The 14,185-nt window shown below is 40.7% G+C and overlaps 1 protein-coding gene across 2 annotated transcripts in view; it reads right to left on the bottom strand.

Moving 5' to 3' along the window:
- Window positions 1-11,618, bottom strand: part of LOC117255555 (multiple PDZ domain protein) — a 63,357-nt gene extending 51,739 nt beyond the window's left edge. For both annotated transcript variants that reach the window (XM_033624580.2, XM_078164827.1), the window contains exons 1-13: window positions 11,358-11,618; window positions 10,428-10,522; window positions 9,383-9,549; window positions 6,406-6,630; window positions 6,039-6,107; window positions 5,707-5,829; window positions 4,003-4,086; window positions 3,404-3,511; window positions 3,122-3,224; window positions 2,818-2,909; window positions 2,192-2,405; window positions 1,794-1,868; window positions 1,143-1,222 (exon numbers count right to left, since the gene is read on the bottom strand). In XM_033624580.2, the coding sequence (XP_033480471.2) occupies window positions 1,143-1,222; window positions 1,794-1,868; window positions 2,192-2,405; window positions 2,818-2,909; window positions 3,122-3,224; window positions 3,404-3,511; window positions 4,003-4,086; window positions 5,707-5,829; window positions 6,039-6,107; window positions 6,406-6,630; window positions 9,383-9,549; window positions 10,428-10,440 (1,353 nt within the window). In that variant the 5' untranslated portion in view covers window positions 10,441-10,522; window positions 11,358-11,618. The remainder of the gene's footprint in view (window positions 1-1,142; window positions 1,223-1,793; window positions 1,869-2,191; window positions 2,406-2,817; window positions 2,910-3,121; window positions 3,225-3,403; window positions 3,512-4,002; window positions 4,087-5,706; window positions 5,830-6,038; window positions 6,108-6,405; window positions 6,631-9,382; window positions 9,550-10,427; window positions 10,523-11,357) is intronic.
- Window positions 11,619-14,185: the final 2,567 nt, after the last annotated feature.

Genomic DNA, 14,185 nt, shown 5'->3' with positions numbered 1-14,185 from the left:
TGACTATTTTTCTATGATCTTAGATGTAAATATTGCATGTTTCTTTCAGATAAAACACATTTTTGACTTGTGAATGAGTCAATGCAATTTCTTGCAATAATGAAAAAATACTGGCAATCATGTCCGCCTGGCACAAACATGTTTTGGACAGCTGTGAAGTGACAGAATGTCCCAGCATCATGGTTCTTATATTGCCAGATTACAGAGAGTCTCCCCTCTTCATATATGGCAGAATATGTCAACTTCCAACTTGCTATGGTGAGATACATGTAAAAATGTAAGAATTTAGTCACACGGATGTTTTTTTCATTGATACACAAATTAATATAAAATACAGGCACATAGATGGACATGAAATGATGGCAAATCTGGTCTCCTATGTCCGAATTTCATGTTCATTGGTCAGTCTGAACTGGTAATAATGGCCGAGCCCTCCGCCTCAAACATTTGGTCGAGTGTCCCTTTTTTTCACAAATCCAAGGTGGCAACCCTAGTGGGAATTACCAGAGGATCCACAAAACAATATTATCACGATACTTAAGTCACGATATGATATTATTTTAAATATGTTGTGATACGCTAGGTATTGCCATAAAATATAATACAATTTATTACCTTTTTTCAACTGTAAATTATGTCTCAAAAGGAAAACTTTGTCCATATCAGTTTTATCTAATAAGATAAAGTTTTCAGTCTGTTCATCTCACTTCAGCCAGTTTTGCAGTAGCAGCAAAATGTATCTAGTGGACTGAAAAAGCAATGTATCATATTGTACTAGTTGGCTATCTAAAGTTTAATTTGTATTTGTAATATTAATAATTTCTATGATAAAAAAAAATTCGATACATGGCACTGTGTGAAAAGATACAATATTGTGAAATGATACAACACGATATCGGGATACGAAAACATCGCGATACTGTGCTGTTTCGATTTTTTGCCCCAGCCCTAGTTTAATATGAACATTGTAACATTATATATGTGATAGAAAATAAGTAATAGCATGACAGGTCCTCTTTAAATGGGCAGTTACTTGTAAATACAAATAATATAGCATTTAGCTATATACAACACTAATATTTTTTGGCTGTTTTCCTGTGTATTTTATATTTAATGCTTATTTTAATTGCAGAGAGACATACAATAACTTCATATCGCTGTCCCACTGCATGCTGCCACCTCTTCCTCAGGTCTTCCTCCTCAGCTGGTGTCAGTTTCCAACCTGTAAAATGTATACACACAGTCACCCTAAGCTTACATGCACACACATTCCCATTTACATTGTCCCTGGCCCGAGGTGATCGAATTAATAAAGAATGTGATCCTAAATAAAAAAACATCACTTTGGCTGTTTTATAGAGAGAAAACATCATAATTCTCCTTGTCGCAAAGCAGGATGTCAACCACAACCACTCAGACAGGCACACACGCCCACGCCACAGGCACACATGCATATTCACACCCACCATCTTATGATTTCTTGGCAAACTAATGTTTTCTCGTTCATCTATTAAAGCCTCAGCGCAATCAGGGCTTATTTGGCTGTGCTCTCTAATCAAGCCCAAAAATCCTTGTCTAAATAAAGCCATACATGCAGGCGGGGCGAGAGACAAATCATCTGGAATGAGCTGAATGAGTTGGATAAACACATGACTGAACAACACTATAAATAGACTCCCATCAAAGAGCGAGCTTCGCTGCCACATCGCCGTTCCCTGAGCCCAATCAGCATATCAGACTAAGTCCCATGATCCAGTTCCAGACTGCAGTGCAGCATGGGAAGGGGAGCTTACCGTTTCTGGAATCGTGTCGGGGTCTTCTGTTGGCGTATGCTGCTCGCCGGGAGATTTCTCGCAGGGAACAGATTCCTGGGAGACAGGGGAAACACGTTTTGAGCTCACATACAGGGATCCAAACAAACATGGTCACACACTTGAGGTAAAAAAAAGATCACGTGTAAAAATTTCCAGCAAGCATAGCTCCAGTTTGAACGCGTATCAGAAAGTCAGTTCAGTCAAGATTGAACCAGATAGGGCAGGTGTCACCTGTGATTACCTGCATACATATTAACATAAGTTTATGGTAGTGCATGCTGTCAAATCACAGGTTCTCCATTTGCTCAGTTACAACAAAACCAATCCCATTTTGATACCACTGAGCCAATATGTTCCCCTCTCACAACACAAAGCACCTGTCTCTTGAATCTTGTTGAGGCCCACTCTGTAGGGGTTGCCCTCGTGGAAGCTGTGGGAGTGTCGAAGTGGATGCAGGGGTGGAACTGGGGGCAGGATGTGACTCAGACGGACAGCCTTCCTCAAAAGCCTCAGCCTGACCAGGGGACCTGTCCTCCGCAGCACCTCCATGGCGCGCTGCTCACTGCAACCCTGCAGGCTCACCCCATCCACCTGAGGGAGAGGACGAGAGATGTGTACAAGTGCAGAGTTGGGAACTGAGCCAGCATGGAAACACAGGTATGATGGAGTGGATGGTATGGCGATAAGTGCAGGTAAATTAAACAGAAAAACACACAGAAATCAATAGTAATCAAACATAAAAACAGAGAAAGATGGAAGGCACAGGTAAGGACAAGATGATGAAGAGATGGATGGGAGTAAAAGTAAACTAGAAGAATTCTCCTTCATCAGCTTAAAAAGACCCTAAGTGGTTTGTATGGAACTACTAAAAGTTGCCAACTGTGCAGATCTGGAGATGCTGAAATCGTTAAGATTCAGCAGAGAATATATTTGAGACAACAAGGTATTTGTCTTCAGAGGGCACAATAAAAACGCCATCTGTTGTGTTTTTACTGAAACTCACAGATAGGATGATATCTCCGATGTTGATGCGTCCATCTTGATCGACTGTGCTGCCTTTCACTATGCTCTTCACTATCACGCCAGCGCTGTAGACTGAGGAGAGCAAGATATATTTAGGGATAAAGATGAATTAATATTGCCTGTGTAAATTTAGCACTGAACTCATGCACCAAAAACATCTTACATTAACCAGGTATTATTCATAATTATTCTGCTATTCCTCCAGTTCCTTTCCTTCAGTTTAGCTTGGAATAATGATAATTAGCTCATTTTCCTACAAATTTAAACTTGGTAGGTATCATTACCTGAGTTTAGGTCACCTATGTAGCTGGAAATGGTGAATCCCAGGCCCCGACTGTTCTTAGTGAACTGCACACTGAACTCATAGTCATCACTAGAGTCGCTGAGCTGGAAAGAGGCACAGTGAAAAAAAAATGTATGAACCTTTTGGGGAGGGGGTTAGGGAATACTGTAATATACATGTAACATCACTGATAAGCCAATTATTTTACATAAAAAGTTTGATTTGACTTAAATTATGTGCTGTCATCCTTCACACACACACACAGGCACGCACACACACACACCTTGCCATCCAAGCTGTTCTGGCTGAGGACAGGAGAGGAAAGGTGGTTGTCCTTGGTTATATCCCTGGCGATGAGCAGTTTCACCTTGATACCAGCATTTCGCAGTACCTGGTCCAGGTGGTCATTTGTGAAGAGATGAAAAGTGAAAGTGTGTGACACTTAATGAATAGATATGTTAAATTGTAAAATCTGTTAAGAGACAGCTGCCCTGGAAAGGCAGTATGGCATACGGTAGATTGGTGGCATCTGGGACTGTCTCATCCACTGTGTAGTAAAGAGAACCAGATAGTTCCAGAGAAAAGCTCAGGGAGGCATCTGTGCAATAGTCTTTAACAAGGTGGGGAGGTTAACTAGACATACATTTACCAAATCAACCAGTTTGTCTTCATCCTTGATGTTTTTTTTTTGTTTTTTTTGTAAAAGCCAAAAATATTGTGAGAAAACACTTCTGATAAAGAGATACCACACACTTCTCTGAGCTAACTATGGCCTGACAATAGATACATACAGTGACTGAGTCAGATTTAGCTGTCATTTAAACACACATCATAACATACAAAGTCTTTTTTTTTTTTTTTTTAAATGGTAGCCTAACTCACCTGTGCCACCTGCTCACTGTTCATGCCCGCCAGATCCGTATCCCCAATGCGCAGGATTTGATCTCCGCTACGCAGGCGCTTATCCTAGGGAGCCCCATTACAACAAAGGACAATAGAGTGTGTGAGCTTACTTTACTTTTTTAAATACATTCTGCAGATTATACTAAACACACTTCACTTTAATACTACATTTCAGTTTGTTTGTTCGTTTTGATGTCTTTCAACATTAAGGAGAGAACAGACTGCAATTTTGGGAATATACCTTTCCCTGTTGAGAGGTAGATGAGAGGAATTAAACTACTCTTATTTCTGTGTGTTATTGAAGCCACAGCCGGGAGACTGAATGCTTAGCTCAGTTTGCCAGTTCACCAGCAAAACCATACTTCCAGTCTTTAAAGCCCCACTCCAGTGTATTTTGGTATTTTTATGATCTACCTTATTTTTCTGAGTCATTTCCAGTCAGTGTTGATTAGCCACACCTTTCGGCAAGTATTACCGGACAAATCATTTTTTTGCTCAAAGTTATAAAAAAGAAGGGTGTTGCTTAAACTGGGAGACGACATGTGACTATCAGAGCAGTAGGTCGTACATCATGCTCCATGCTTGCACAGGTGCACTGTCATGCCTTTTTGTTTGTGAGTGGCAAACTGACAAACATCATTGGTTTAGGTTACAAGGTTACTGGTGACTAGGTTCTAGGTTACTAAGCAATAGCAAGCTGGTACTGGCGAAAATAACGCTCACAGGGTCATGAACACCCAAAAGTGGAAGCCTTGTTTGATACAAGTGGCCAATGCACGGTATGACTTATTTACTTTTCAAAGATAATAATACGATTACAGGAAATATTGATGTAAAAACTTGTTGGCGTTCCAGAAACTAGCTAACAACAAACTTATTTGCCCCAATCTATAGGCTAAGAAGTCATCATTCAGAAGTAGCTGAATTCTTGCTAACGTTAGATTTGTATTCATTCATATTTCCTTCACAAGTTATGTTAGACTGATTATCCCTATCCTTGCTAATTATGTTGACCTTGACATGTAGGCTATGATAGAACACCAGTCTGGGTGGGTTTACCAAAGTGGGCCTCACATAGGTTATGCTAGGGTTACATGGGTACCAGGTGGGTATGGGCCCAAAATAGGCATCTTATCTGGGGCTCACAGGTTTACCCACCCATGTGGGCAACAGGCATGGGGCCAACCCATGGTCAATCCCATATAGGGCCCATTTTTCACCCCATTTACCACACACATGGGTCCCACATACAAATGTTGGCTTGGATAAAAGAATTTGTTTGTTTAACTATATATTTTAAACGATTCAGTTATGGCTGAAAATGAACATAAATAAACAAGTTTACCGATTTTACATATCACCGCAATTCTATCAATTGCCAGTTGTCCACCAGGAAGTGATTGTTGTTGTTACCATGACATCATAGTGATATAGTCTATTACCCTCACCCTCATTCTCTAAGAATTTTCACTGAAAAACAGGAAGTAACAACAGCTGGAGCGGGGATTTAAAATAAGCTGACCAACTCTGGGCTGTAGCTTTATAATTAACGAATAGATATGACAGTGGTGTCGATCTTCTCATCTTACTCTAGGTAAGAAAGTAAAAAAGTGTATTCCCCACAATGTTTTGCTATTACATATTCCTTTAACTAGCTATCTAGGGTTTGTCAGGTGGATTTACCCGTCCAGCAGCTCCACCAGGAAGGATGGTCTTGACCATAACTCCTGTGCTCCGCCCTCCTATGATACCAAAACCGAGCCCTTTCCCATCATTGGTCAGCTCTATCATCTCTACATGACGCCTCTAAACATGGCAGAGAAGAAGAGGGAAGGACACAGAAATGGGAGAGAAAGAGAGAAAATCTATTCCAATTAAACTGTTATAAAAAAAGTATAACGCCATTAACGGGTTAAAGAGCTAAACACATTTGACTCCCTCTTTAATCTACATCCACAGACATACATTTACCAGCTCTACAGTAACACCTCACATGTACAGTAAGCTGACTGTACCTCATGAGCAATAGCAGACAGGTTTCTCCCCATCGACATGGTGCGGGAGATTCGAGGGGGAGTGCAGTACTAAAAAATAAATGTCACGTGTAAAACAAAGGCAAACATGAAATGACATCGAGTTAGCTGAGCTGCCTCTTATGATCAGCGCGAAACCCCTCAGAATGTACTATCCAGCTGTGCTTGAGTTTTATAATGCAATGTAATATTCCCAAATGTATAATGTGACATATGGAATGGTGATGTGTTACATTTTACAATTGTAAGAAAAAATATTTGGTTGGCTCATGGCCTTAAATAATATATAGCCTCCTATTACTAAACTCCTCCCAAATGACCTCTCCTTTACGACGGGTGTTTTACGTACTTGTGATTCAGCATGAATGCAATTCTCTTGGTACATGTCTGAGAAGGACAGATCCTGCGAGCCCAGAGAAGAGCTGCTGCCGTCCCTGTGGATCGATCTGGCATTGCTGGGCCTGCGGTTCTCCATGGCCCATGTGTAGGAGTCGCTGTGGCTCAGCGTCTTCAGGCTCAGCGCCATGCCCTGGCAGGGGCCACAGTTCATGGACACTGATTTGGAAATTCTCCCCTGGTAGGATTGAGAGAGCAATAAGAGATGGATAGATAGGACACAGATGATAAAAGTGTAAAAAAGGAGAAGATGCATGTAAAAGAGATGGTTAGAGCAGGATAGAGAGAGAATAGATGAATGAGAGAAGGATTGAGGGATGCAGGGGAAGGGAGAAAGAAAGATTGGGAGGGAAATGGATGAGGTAGATAAAGAAATGGGGAAGGGGATTGATGGAGAGGTGGGGGCATTAATTGAAGAACGGAGATATGGAGACAGAGAGGAATAGGATGAGAGAGTGATGGAGGGAAATAGAAAGGATAAAGAAATTGAGAAAGGAGGGCATTGTGATACAATGAAGAGAGATGTGGGAGGGAGAGCAGGGAGGAAGGGAGGGTGAATGTGTGTTAGCCAAAAGAAAAAAAAATGCAGAAAGATAGGTTTAAATGGAGCAGGGAGGGAACAGATAGGAGAGCAGGAACACAAGGATCTGAGATAAAGGCTTCTGCTCAATACCACATAACCACAAAACTGTTCCCTTTTGTCTTTTAGGTTTCCGTTTCAAAGTTTAAAAGGGAGTTTCGGTAGATGCTTATATCTGATCTGTATTCTGTTCCATTCTAACAACTTTAACACCTGTTGAAATAGTAGTAGCAGAATAAAAGACAGAACAATATCAAAACACTAATAAGCACCTCCACACTCCTTGAGCTGCACTTCTTAATTCTATACTATATATATAAACTGTAACTTTGAAAGAAACAAGAACTTGAACTAACAAAAACTGTGCCAATGTCTATCCTGATAAAAATCCAGAAACCACTGACATGATCCAGTGCCGTGTTTCCTGGAATGCAGAGATGCTAAACAACTACAAGCTCACACCACACAAAGCTATAATGTAATAATCCTTGTGTGTGTGTGTGTGTGTGTGTGTAGACCGTGGTGCTTATGGGGTTAGCCTATTACAGTACACCACAACAGACAATTACAAAGCCACGATGATTACCGCTGACAACAGTGGTGGAAGAAGTATTTGGATCTGTTACAGAATCTGTTACAAGTAAAAGTCAGGTATTCAGAATCTTAGATAGTAAAAGCACAAAAGTATTAGCCTCAAAATATACGTAAAGAACCAGAGGTAAAAGTACTCATTATGCAGAACGGCCTATTTCAGAATAATGTCTGTTAGTGGCTTAAAATTATTGATGCAGTTATGGGTACATCACTTTAATGGTGCAGCTGGTAAAGGCGGGGCTAATTTTAATTACTTTATAGACTGCTAGGCAGCTTGTGAATTTCCCCCCTGGGATCAATTAAGTCTTATCCTATAATGATCAATTATGTTTTATTTATTGGTTCTATTTTGTGTCATTATTCTCAATATGCAGAGTAACTTAAGTTATCAAATAAATGTGGTGCAGTAAAAAGTACAACATTAGCCTTTGAATTGTAGTGCTGTAGAATGAAGGAGAAAGTGAATATATAAGTAAAGTAAAAGTACCTCAAAATTGTACTTATGTACAGTACGTGAAAATATGTATTTAGTTACTTTGCACTAATGACTGAGATGCGTTAAATACAAAAGGCAATCTCCGGAGCTGAAAATGAAGCCAACGTAGAAGTGCCAAAAACTGCAGTTCCTTGAATGGCCACTTGAGGCTGGCTCCAGTAGTGAGTCAATCCCCATAGAGAGCCATGTTAAAATGCCCAACTTTACAGCTTAAATAAAGATGTTTTCAGCCTGTGTTAAAAAATGATTTGGGTCTCTATAGCTAATTTTAACATTCATGACAACTGTACAGAGGGTGAATTTTTATATAACACATTGTATGTTCACATATTGTTAAGGCTTAAAGTTATGCATAACTAAGGGCGTGGTCACTTTGAGTGACAGATAGGTACCAACTGTTGACAAGTCTCTACTACAGCAACAACACTGGTTATGTAACATAATTGCATAACCCCAGATTCAAAGTATATAGGTGAAGCTGTAGCTGTTGCTATTTCAGTGCGTTTCAGTTCATGAAAGTGAACTGTGACGTAATGGGCGCCTAAAAATATCTCGTTTAGAATTTGGTTGTACTTAAAGACCCTCTGACGAGTTTAATATTCTGGTCAGTACTTTTTCCTTTTTTTTTCTAATTTAAGCCTGTTTTTTTTTTGCTGATGAAAATTAGCATTAGCATTATCACACTTAGGAAAAGCTTTAAATGCACCATGTTCACCAAGCTAGCAGCTAACATTATAGGGTTAGCTCCACCCTCTGATCCAAATATGGTCGCTTCTGGCTCCAAATATTCAAGATGGCATTGCCAAAAATGCCAAACTCGAGACTTCAAAACGGAAGTACACAAACCAATGGTGACGTCCAAGTGGCTATGTCAATTATTGTATACAGTCTATGGTTAAATGCCTTGATGATGTCATACATGTCATACAACAATACTGACACTGTACTTGTGTGTGGGCTTTTGTGTGAATAAATATCCCCCACACACAAACACACACCCACACATAAGCTCAAAACTTATGACAATCTTAAAGATGACTTCTGCAAACTCCTCGACATGATATATAGCCACTTCCTCCTCCCTCCCTCGTTCTTCCTCTCTCTCCCTCTCTCTCTTTCTCAGGGCTTTAATGGTAAGCTTAGGTAAGCTGATTACTCATCCAGTTTGGTTCCTGCATTCAGTATTTTGGGAATGATTCCGGCTCCTTCCCCACCATTCAATATACACCAAACGCCCACGCACTCACGCTCGCGCTGTACCTTCGCTGGGGGCTTCCGCTGAGCTTGCTGTAAGCTGAGTATATGATGGAACAGGGGGCTCTGCAGGACAGTCTTGAGCAGGGAGAGTTTCTCCTGTGTGGGGGCCTCTCCTCTCTCCTTTAGTTTGGCTTGCAGTCTCTCCACAGCTTCCAAGGCACGCTGAGTATCTGCAGAGAGATTGTATATCATTTGTGTCATTCGGAAAAAAGGATTTCTCCCATTTGGCTTTGTGTTTCTTGATGTTGTAGCAGCTGCGGTGCGACCATGACACAAACTCAGACCTTTGATAATAAGCTATGAAATGTCAGTGCTTAATGGGGACGGCTGGGAATACAAAGGAGATTTCTCAAGGCTTTCAAAATGACTTTGTTAAGATCTGTCTCTAGAATCCAAAATGACTTCTGTCAGCACTGATCTACAGCGTGATAAGTATTAAAAACAATTGTGTTTTGGAAGTTTGAGGAACAGTGCTTGTCTGAAAGAAATATCCCTGAACCGTGGCTGCTAGAGCTCGAGTTCTTTCAATTCCAAAGTCTTTCAAATGTCACTTTCCACTCCTCTCAGTTTCCTAATTAGTTTGTAAGTTTCAAACTGCAAAATTTGGGTTCAACTGTGCTCAAAACCTGAGTGAAAATGTTATTTTGCATCAGGGACCACAAAACTTTATCAAGAATCATTATGGTAGTACTGAGGGAGGATGTGCTGTCCATTCTGCAGCACTAAAAAAGCAGGGGCAGGAGCTGCGTCAGGTCATATCGCCCTTGTTTATTTAGTGGAGCAGGAGCTAATGAGCACAAGCCACAATTGCAGTAATCGTATATGGCAGAAGGTTAAGACCCTGTAAACTCTTCACCACAAAGTTTTGACTACCGACCAGACTGTGCCACCTGCACATGTGACCATTCCCTCCTGTCTGGCTGCAGCAACCCTGCCTGACACCTTAATTGTAAGCCTCTGAAGATGGTGGTGGCGCGGAGTGTTTCTGAGGTTACTGGGACGTGTTTGGCTTTAAACAGCTTGCTCCACATCGCCTGAATACACTTACCCATGATTTCCATCGTCGCCTGACAAATTGTTGGGATGAATTGCGTCTTTGTGGCTTTCTGTCTCAGTTAAATGTCATTCTTCTCCGTTTGGCACCTGCAACACGAATAACAACAACACAAACAAAAGTTTTCTGCTTTAACACGACCTTGCACAGATAGTATTTCCATTTCTGTGACAGTGTACTTGTGGGAGTTGACAGTTTCAAAGTGCCAAGGTGAGGTTTCTCCTTGAAGGTATCTCCACTGCTGATTCATTTTCATTACAATTATTTCAGTGTTTTAGCCTCCCCTCTTGTCAATTAGCAAAGGAATAATTAGTCCACTCATTTATATTTGAAATTTATTCCGTGGCGTGTATCATTTCACCTCTACATCCTCTCTTCCAAGGCCTGTGCCATGCTTGTTTGCAAGCGCCTTGCTTGTCAACTAATGCTCTTTAGCAGGATTTAAATCTTCTCCAAAGGCTTTATCAGCCAGTGATGGTAATTAACAGCGACACATGGCCTCCCGACCATTCTGACTGCAGGGGAAGCCTGTATAGCATCAGAGCATGATACCAATGACATGATTTGATTTGCAAAAACGATGGGCTAGAAATGACAACGCCTCATCTGAGATTTAATTAGTGGGCATTGATAGGCAGTAGGGATATCGCAGTACGTATATGCCCTTCACGGCCAGCCTAATGAAATCTATAGCTTCTACCTGTTGATATTAAAGCGATGCTGACTGCTTCAGAATAAAAATGAATCATTACAGATGAATGATTTACAGCAATTAGGCCCATTAGCGTCTAATGTGTAATCAACAAGACAGTGTGTTAATTTCTTTAATAATGACCCGGGCACATTAGAGCTATCACTGTAACGAACGGACGGACATCACGGACAGTTTCACAATCGCTTGTTGCAGAAAAAGCTTCCTCTCACCTCCATTGCAGCGCCGGTGGGCTATCAACAGGTCCCCACTGAGCTCCCAACAACAGCACATCCACCTCCTCCACCGGTCCGCGGGGTGAATCTACCAGTGCCGAATAACGAGAATGACACTTTCCTGATGGGACAAGTCATAACAACGTATTGAGAGACGGCAAGATACCAAGAAGCAAGCTGCGCGCTTTATTTTCCAGCATTGTGTCCGCGGCTTGTGAGCGCTCCGTGCCAGTGCGCATGTCACCCTCTGATCTTCAGTCACAGAGGGCTCATCCCTAATGAAAGAGAAGCAGCCCGCAGTAATCCTGTAATACATTTCACTTAGACACTGCAAACAATGATATTAGGTGACTTCAACTCATAGCTAACTTCTAAAGTACCTGTCCCAAACCTCCTTATGAACATATTATTGTAAAACCATTACTAATTAGGCTACATAAAACAGTGTCAAGACTGTGAGTATATCATAAGAAAAAGTTATTAAACATGTTAATATATAGATATTTTAAAAAATCAAGTTGCCACCCTCAAACTGCAGTCAAAACATGAAACTACACTGAAACTACATGTGCTTATGGCAGGGCCGTAATCACCTATTTAACATTGAGGGGGGGCCATTTTTAATCATGGGTCTGTAGCCCGACCCAGAAAAATCCCCCCAGGAGAAATTTCTAGAAACTTAACAGCTGATCTGATCATTTTAGGGCTTTTTGAAACAAAAATCTCACATCAGGGGTTCTCAAAGTTTTGATGACTGAGTGCCATTTTACAGCCACACAGGAAAAGTGCACACACTCTGACTTTTTTTTTTATGAACTTTTTTATGACATACTAACACTACAAAGGCTATAACACTCAATCATCAGTCATATTACATTCTAGTTTTACACTTTTCAGTACATGTGAAAGTATTAAAGTAGAGAGGACAGTACATTATTTGACACTGATAGAACCCACAGCAGTAGAGCAACTGCTTCTGCTGGAGTGCTTGGACAAACCATACAAAGAACTGCAGAACACTGTAATAGAAACAGAAAGGATGGCAATTTAGTAGGTTTATTTACAATGATAATTACATTTGCTAATAACTATTTTGGATGGTGGTGCATGGTTGCCTGTTGTGGCATAGAAAATTCCTTTCTTTATATTTTCTATCAACAAACTGGGGGAACATTTTGAGCATATTTGAATATTTTGGTAGGCTCAAATATATATTAGAATCACTGCCTAGGCTTACAGACAAGGGTCTCACTTTGTGTTGAAGAGTGGTGGAGAAATGACAGCTCACATATATAGAAAGCATGGGGGGGGGGGGTGTATTTATGTCAAGGAAAAGACAAAGTTTAAAATATAAAAAGATAAATATTTATTTTTCTGTAGATCAGTTATTCTCATGCAATCTTATCGCTGCGTATGATTAACTCTTTAGTTCTCATTTGTGTCTTTTGTTTGGGGAATCAGCCTCTTTAATGTGCATGTTGCACCTGATGATGTAATGTCAATGACACATTGATTCATTTTAATTCATTTATAAGCCCCTGAACCTTACTAGCTTATGTCTGCTATCATGCTAACAAAGCGAGAAAGGACACCTTTTGAGAAAACTGTGTTAAGAATTTGTTGAAGTTGCTGATCCCAGCTGCACATTTTGCATCATTTAAGAACCAGTAGGCTAGAGGGATTTTTTATTTATTTATTTTTACCCAATGTTACTTTTTTTTGGAGATGCACATTTGTGTCTTCTATATTTACATTGCCATGTAGGTTTTCTTATTGTGTAAATAATACTTTCTCAAACATTAGGCTATCATTTGTTAGTTAACAACTCTTGGTGCAAGTTATTTTTTCAGAACATTTTTTCCAACTGCAACAGTGATAGCCTATTTTATTTCTATATTTATTAATTATGATTTACACATATGTAAAATTCAACATTTATCAATTAGGAGGCTGTTTTTCATGCGTGATTCGCCTTTTATTCCAATAGTTAACATTTGCATTGCTTCTATGAATTTATCATTTCCTTGATAGGATAGATCTTGTTAGGTTTGCTCAGTCCCCCACTGAACAAACCACTTTATGCTGAATTATTGCAGTCAACGTTTCATTTCTGGGTCCCTAAACCCAAAAATTGGAGTACAGGGACGACAGTCATTTAATGGGATCCAGGAGTAAGTAGCCCAAAGAAGGACTACAATTTTACTTGTATTCTCCATATGGCTTAAAGTGTAACAGTGACTACATATTGCCCCCCCCCCCAACTAACCCCCACACACACACACACACACACACACACAAAACCATGACAGTAGCAGAGGGCTCATACTTGACAAAATACAAGGCATTTAATCCATAAACTGATAAAGAAAAAGCACAAAGTGATGCTTGAAAATTCACCAGAATGCAGAAGAAATTAGAAATTGTGTGTTTGATGTTCTTGATGTTCTTGAGGGCCCCCAAACCGCACCCTCCGTTTATTATTTGTCCCCCCCAGCGTTGAAAGGAAACCTACGCCCCCACCCAAAGTCCCAATTATGCAGTTATCCACCAAGTCATGTCCAACAACAAAAACCTCCTCTCAGTTGGGGCTTCTTGGGTCAATGTCACATCCAGCGGAGGGTCTAATTTGTAAAAACGTCCTTGCCGTGGAAAGTTTGGGAACCCCTGTGTGTGTTCACACGGCAGGTGGAGCCCTCGCTCCAGAGATTTAGGAGCCAGATCCAGTTCCGCGTTTTCCACCAGACACCCCACTTCATCTCTCCCTCTTTTCTCTCTCTGCATCCCCCAGGCAGGAATCATCACCCCCTCCTCTCCCCAGCCCCTCC

The sequence above is a fragment of the Epinephelus lanceolatus genome, chromosome 3, assembly GCF_041903045.1.
Source record: "Epinephelus lanceolatus isolate andai-2023 chromosome 3, ASM4190304v1, whole genome shotgun sequence".
NCBI lineage: Eukaryota > Metazoa > Chordata > Actinopteri > Perciformes > Serranidae > Epinephelus > Epinephelus lanceolatus.
This window is presented reverse-complemented; position numbering and strand designations above follow the sequence as displayed.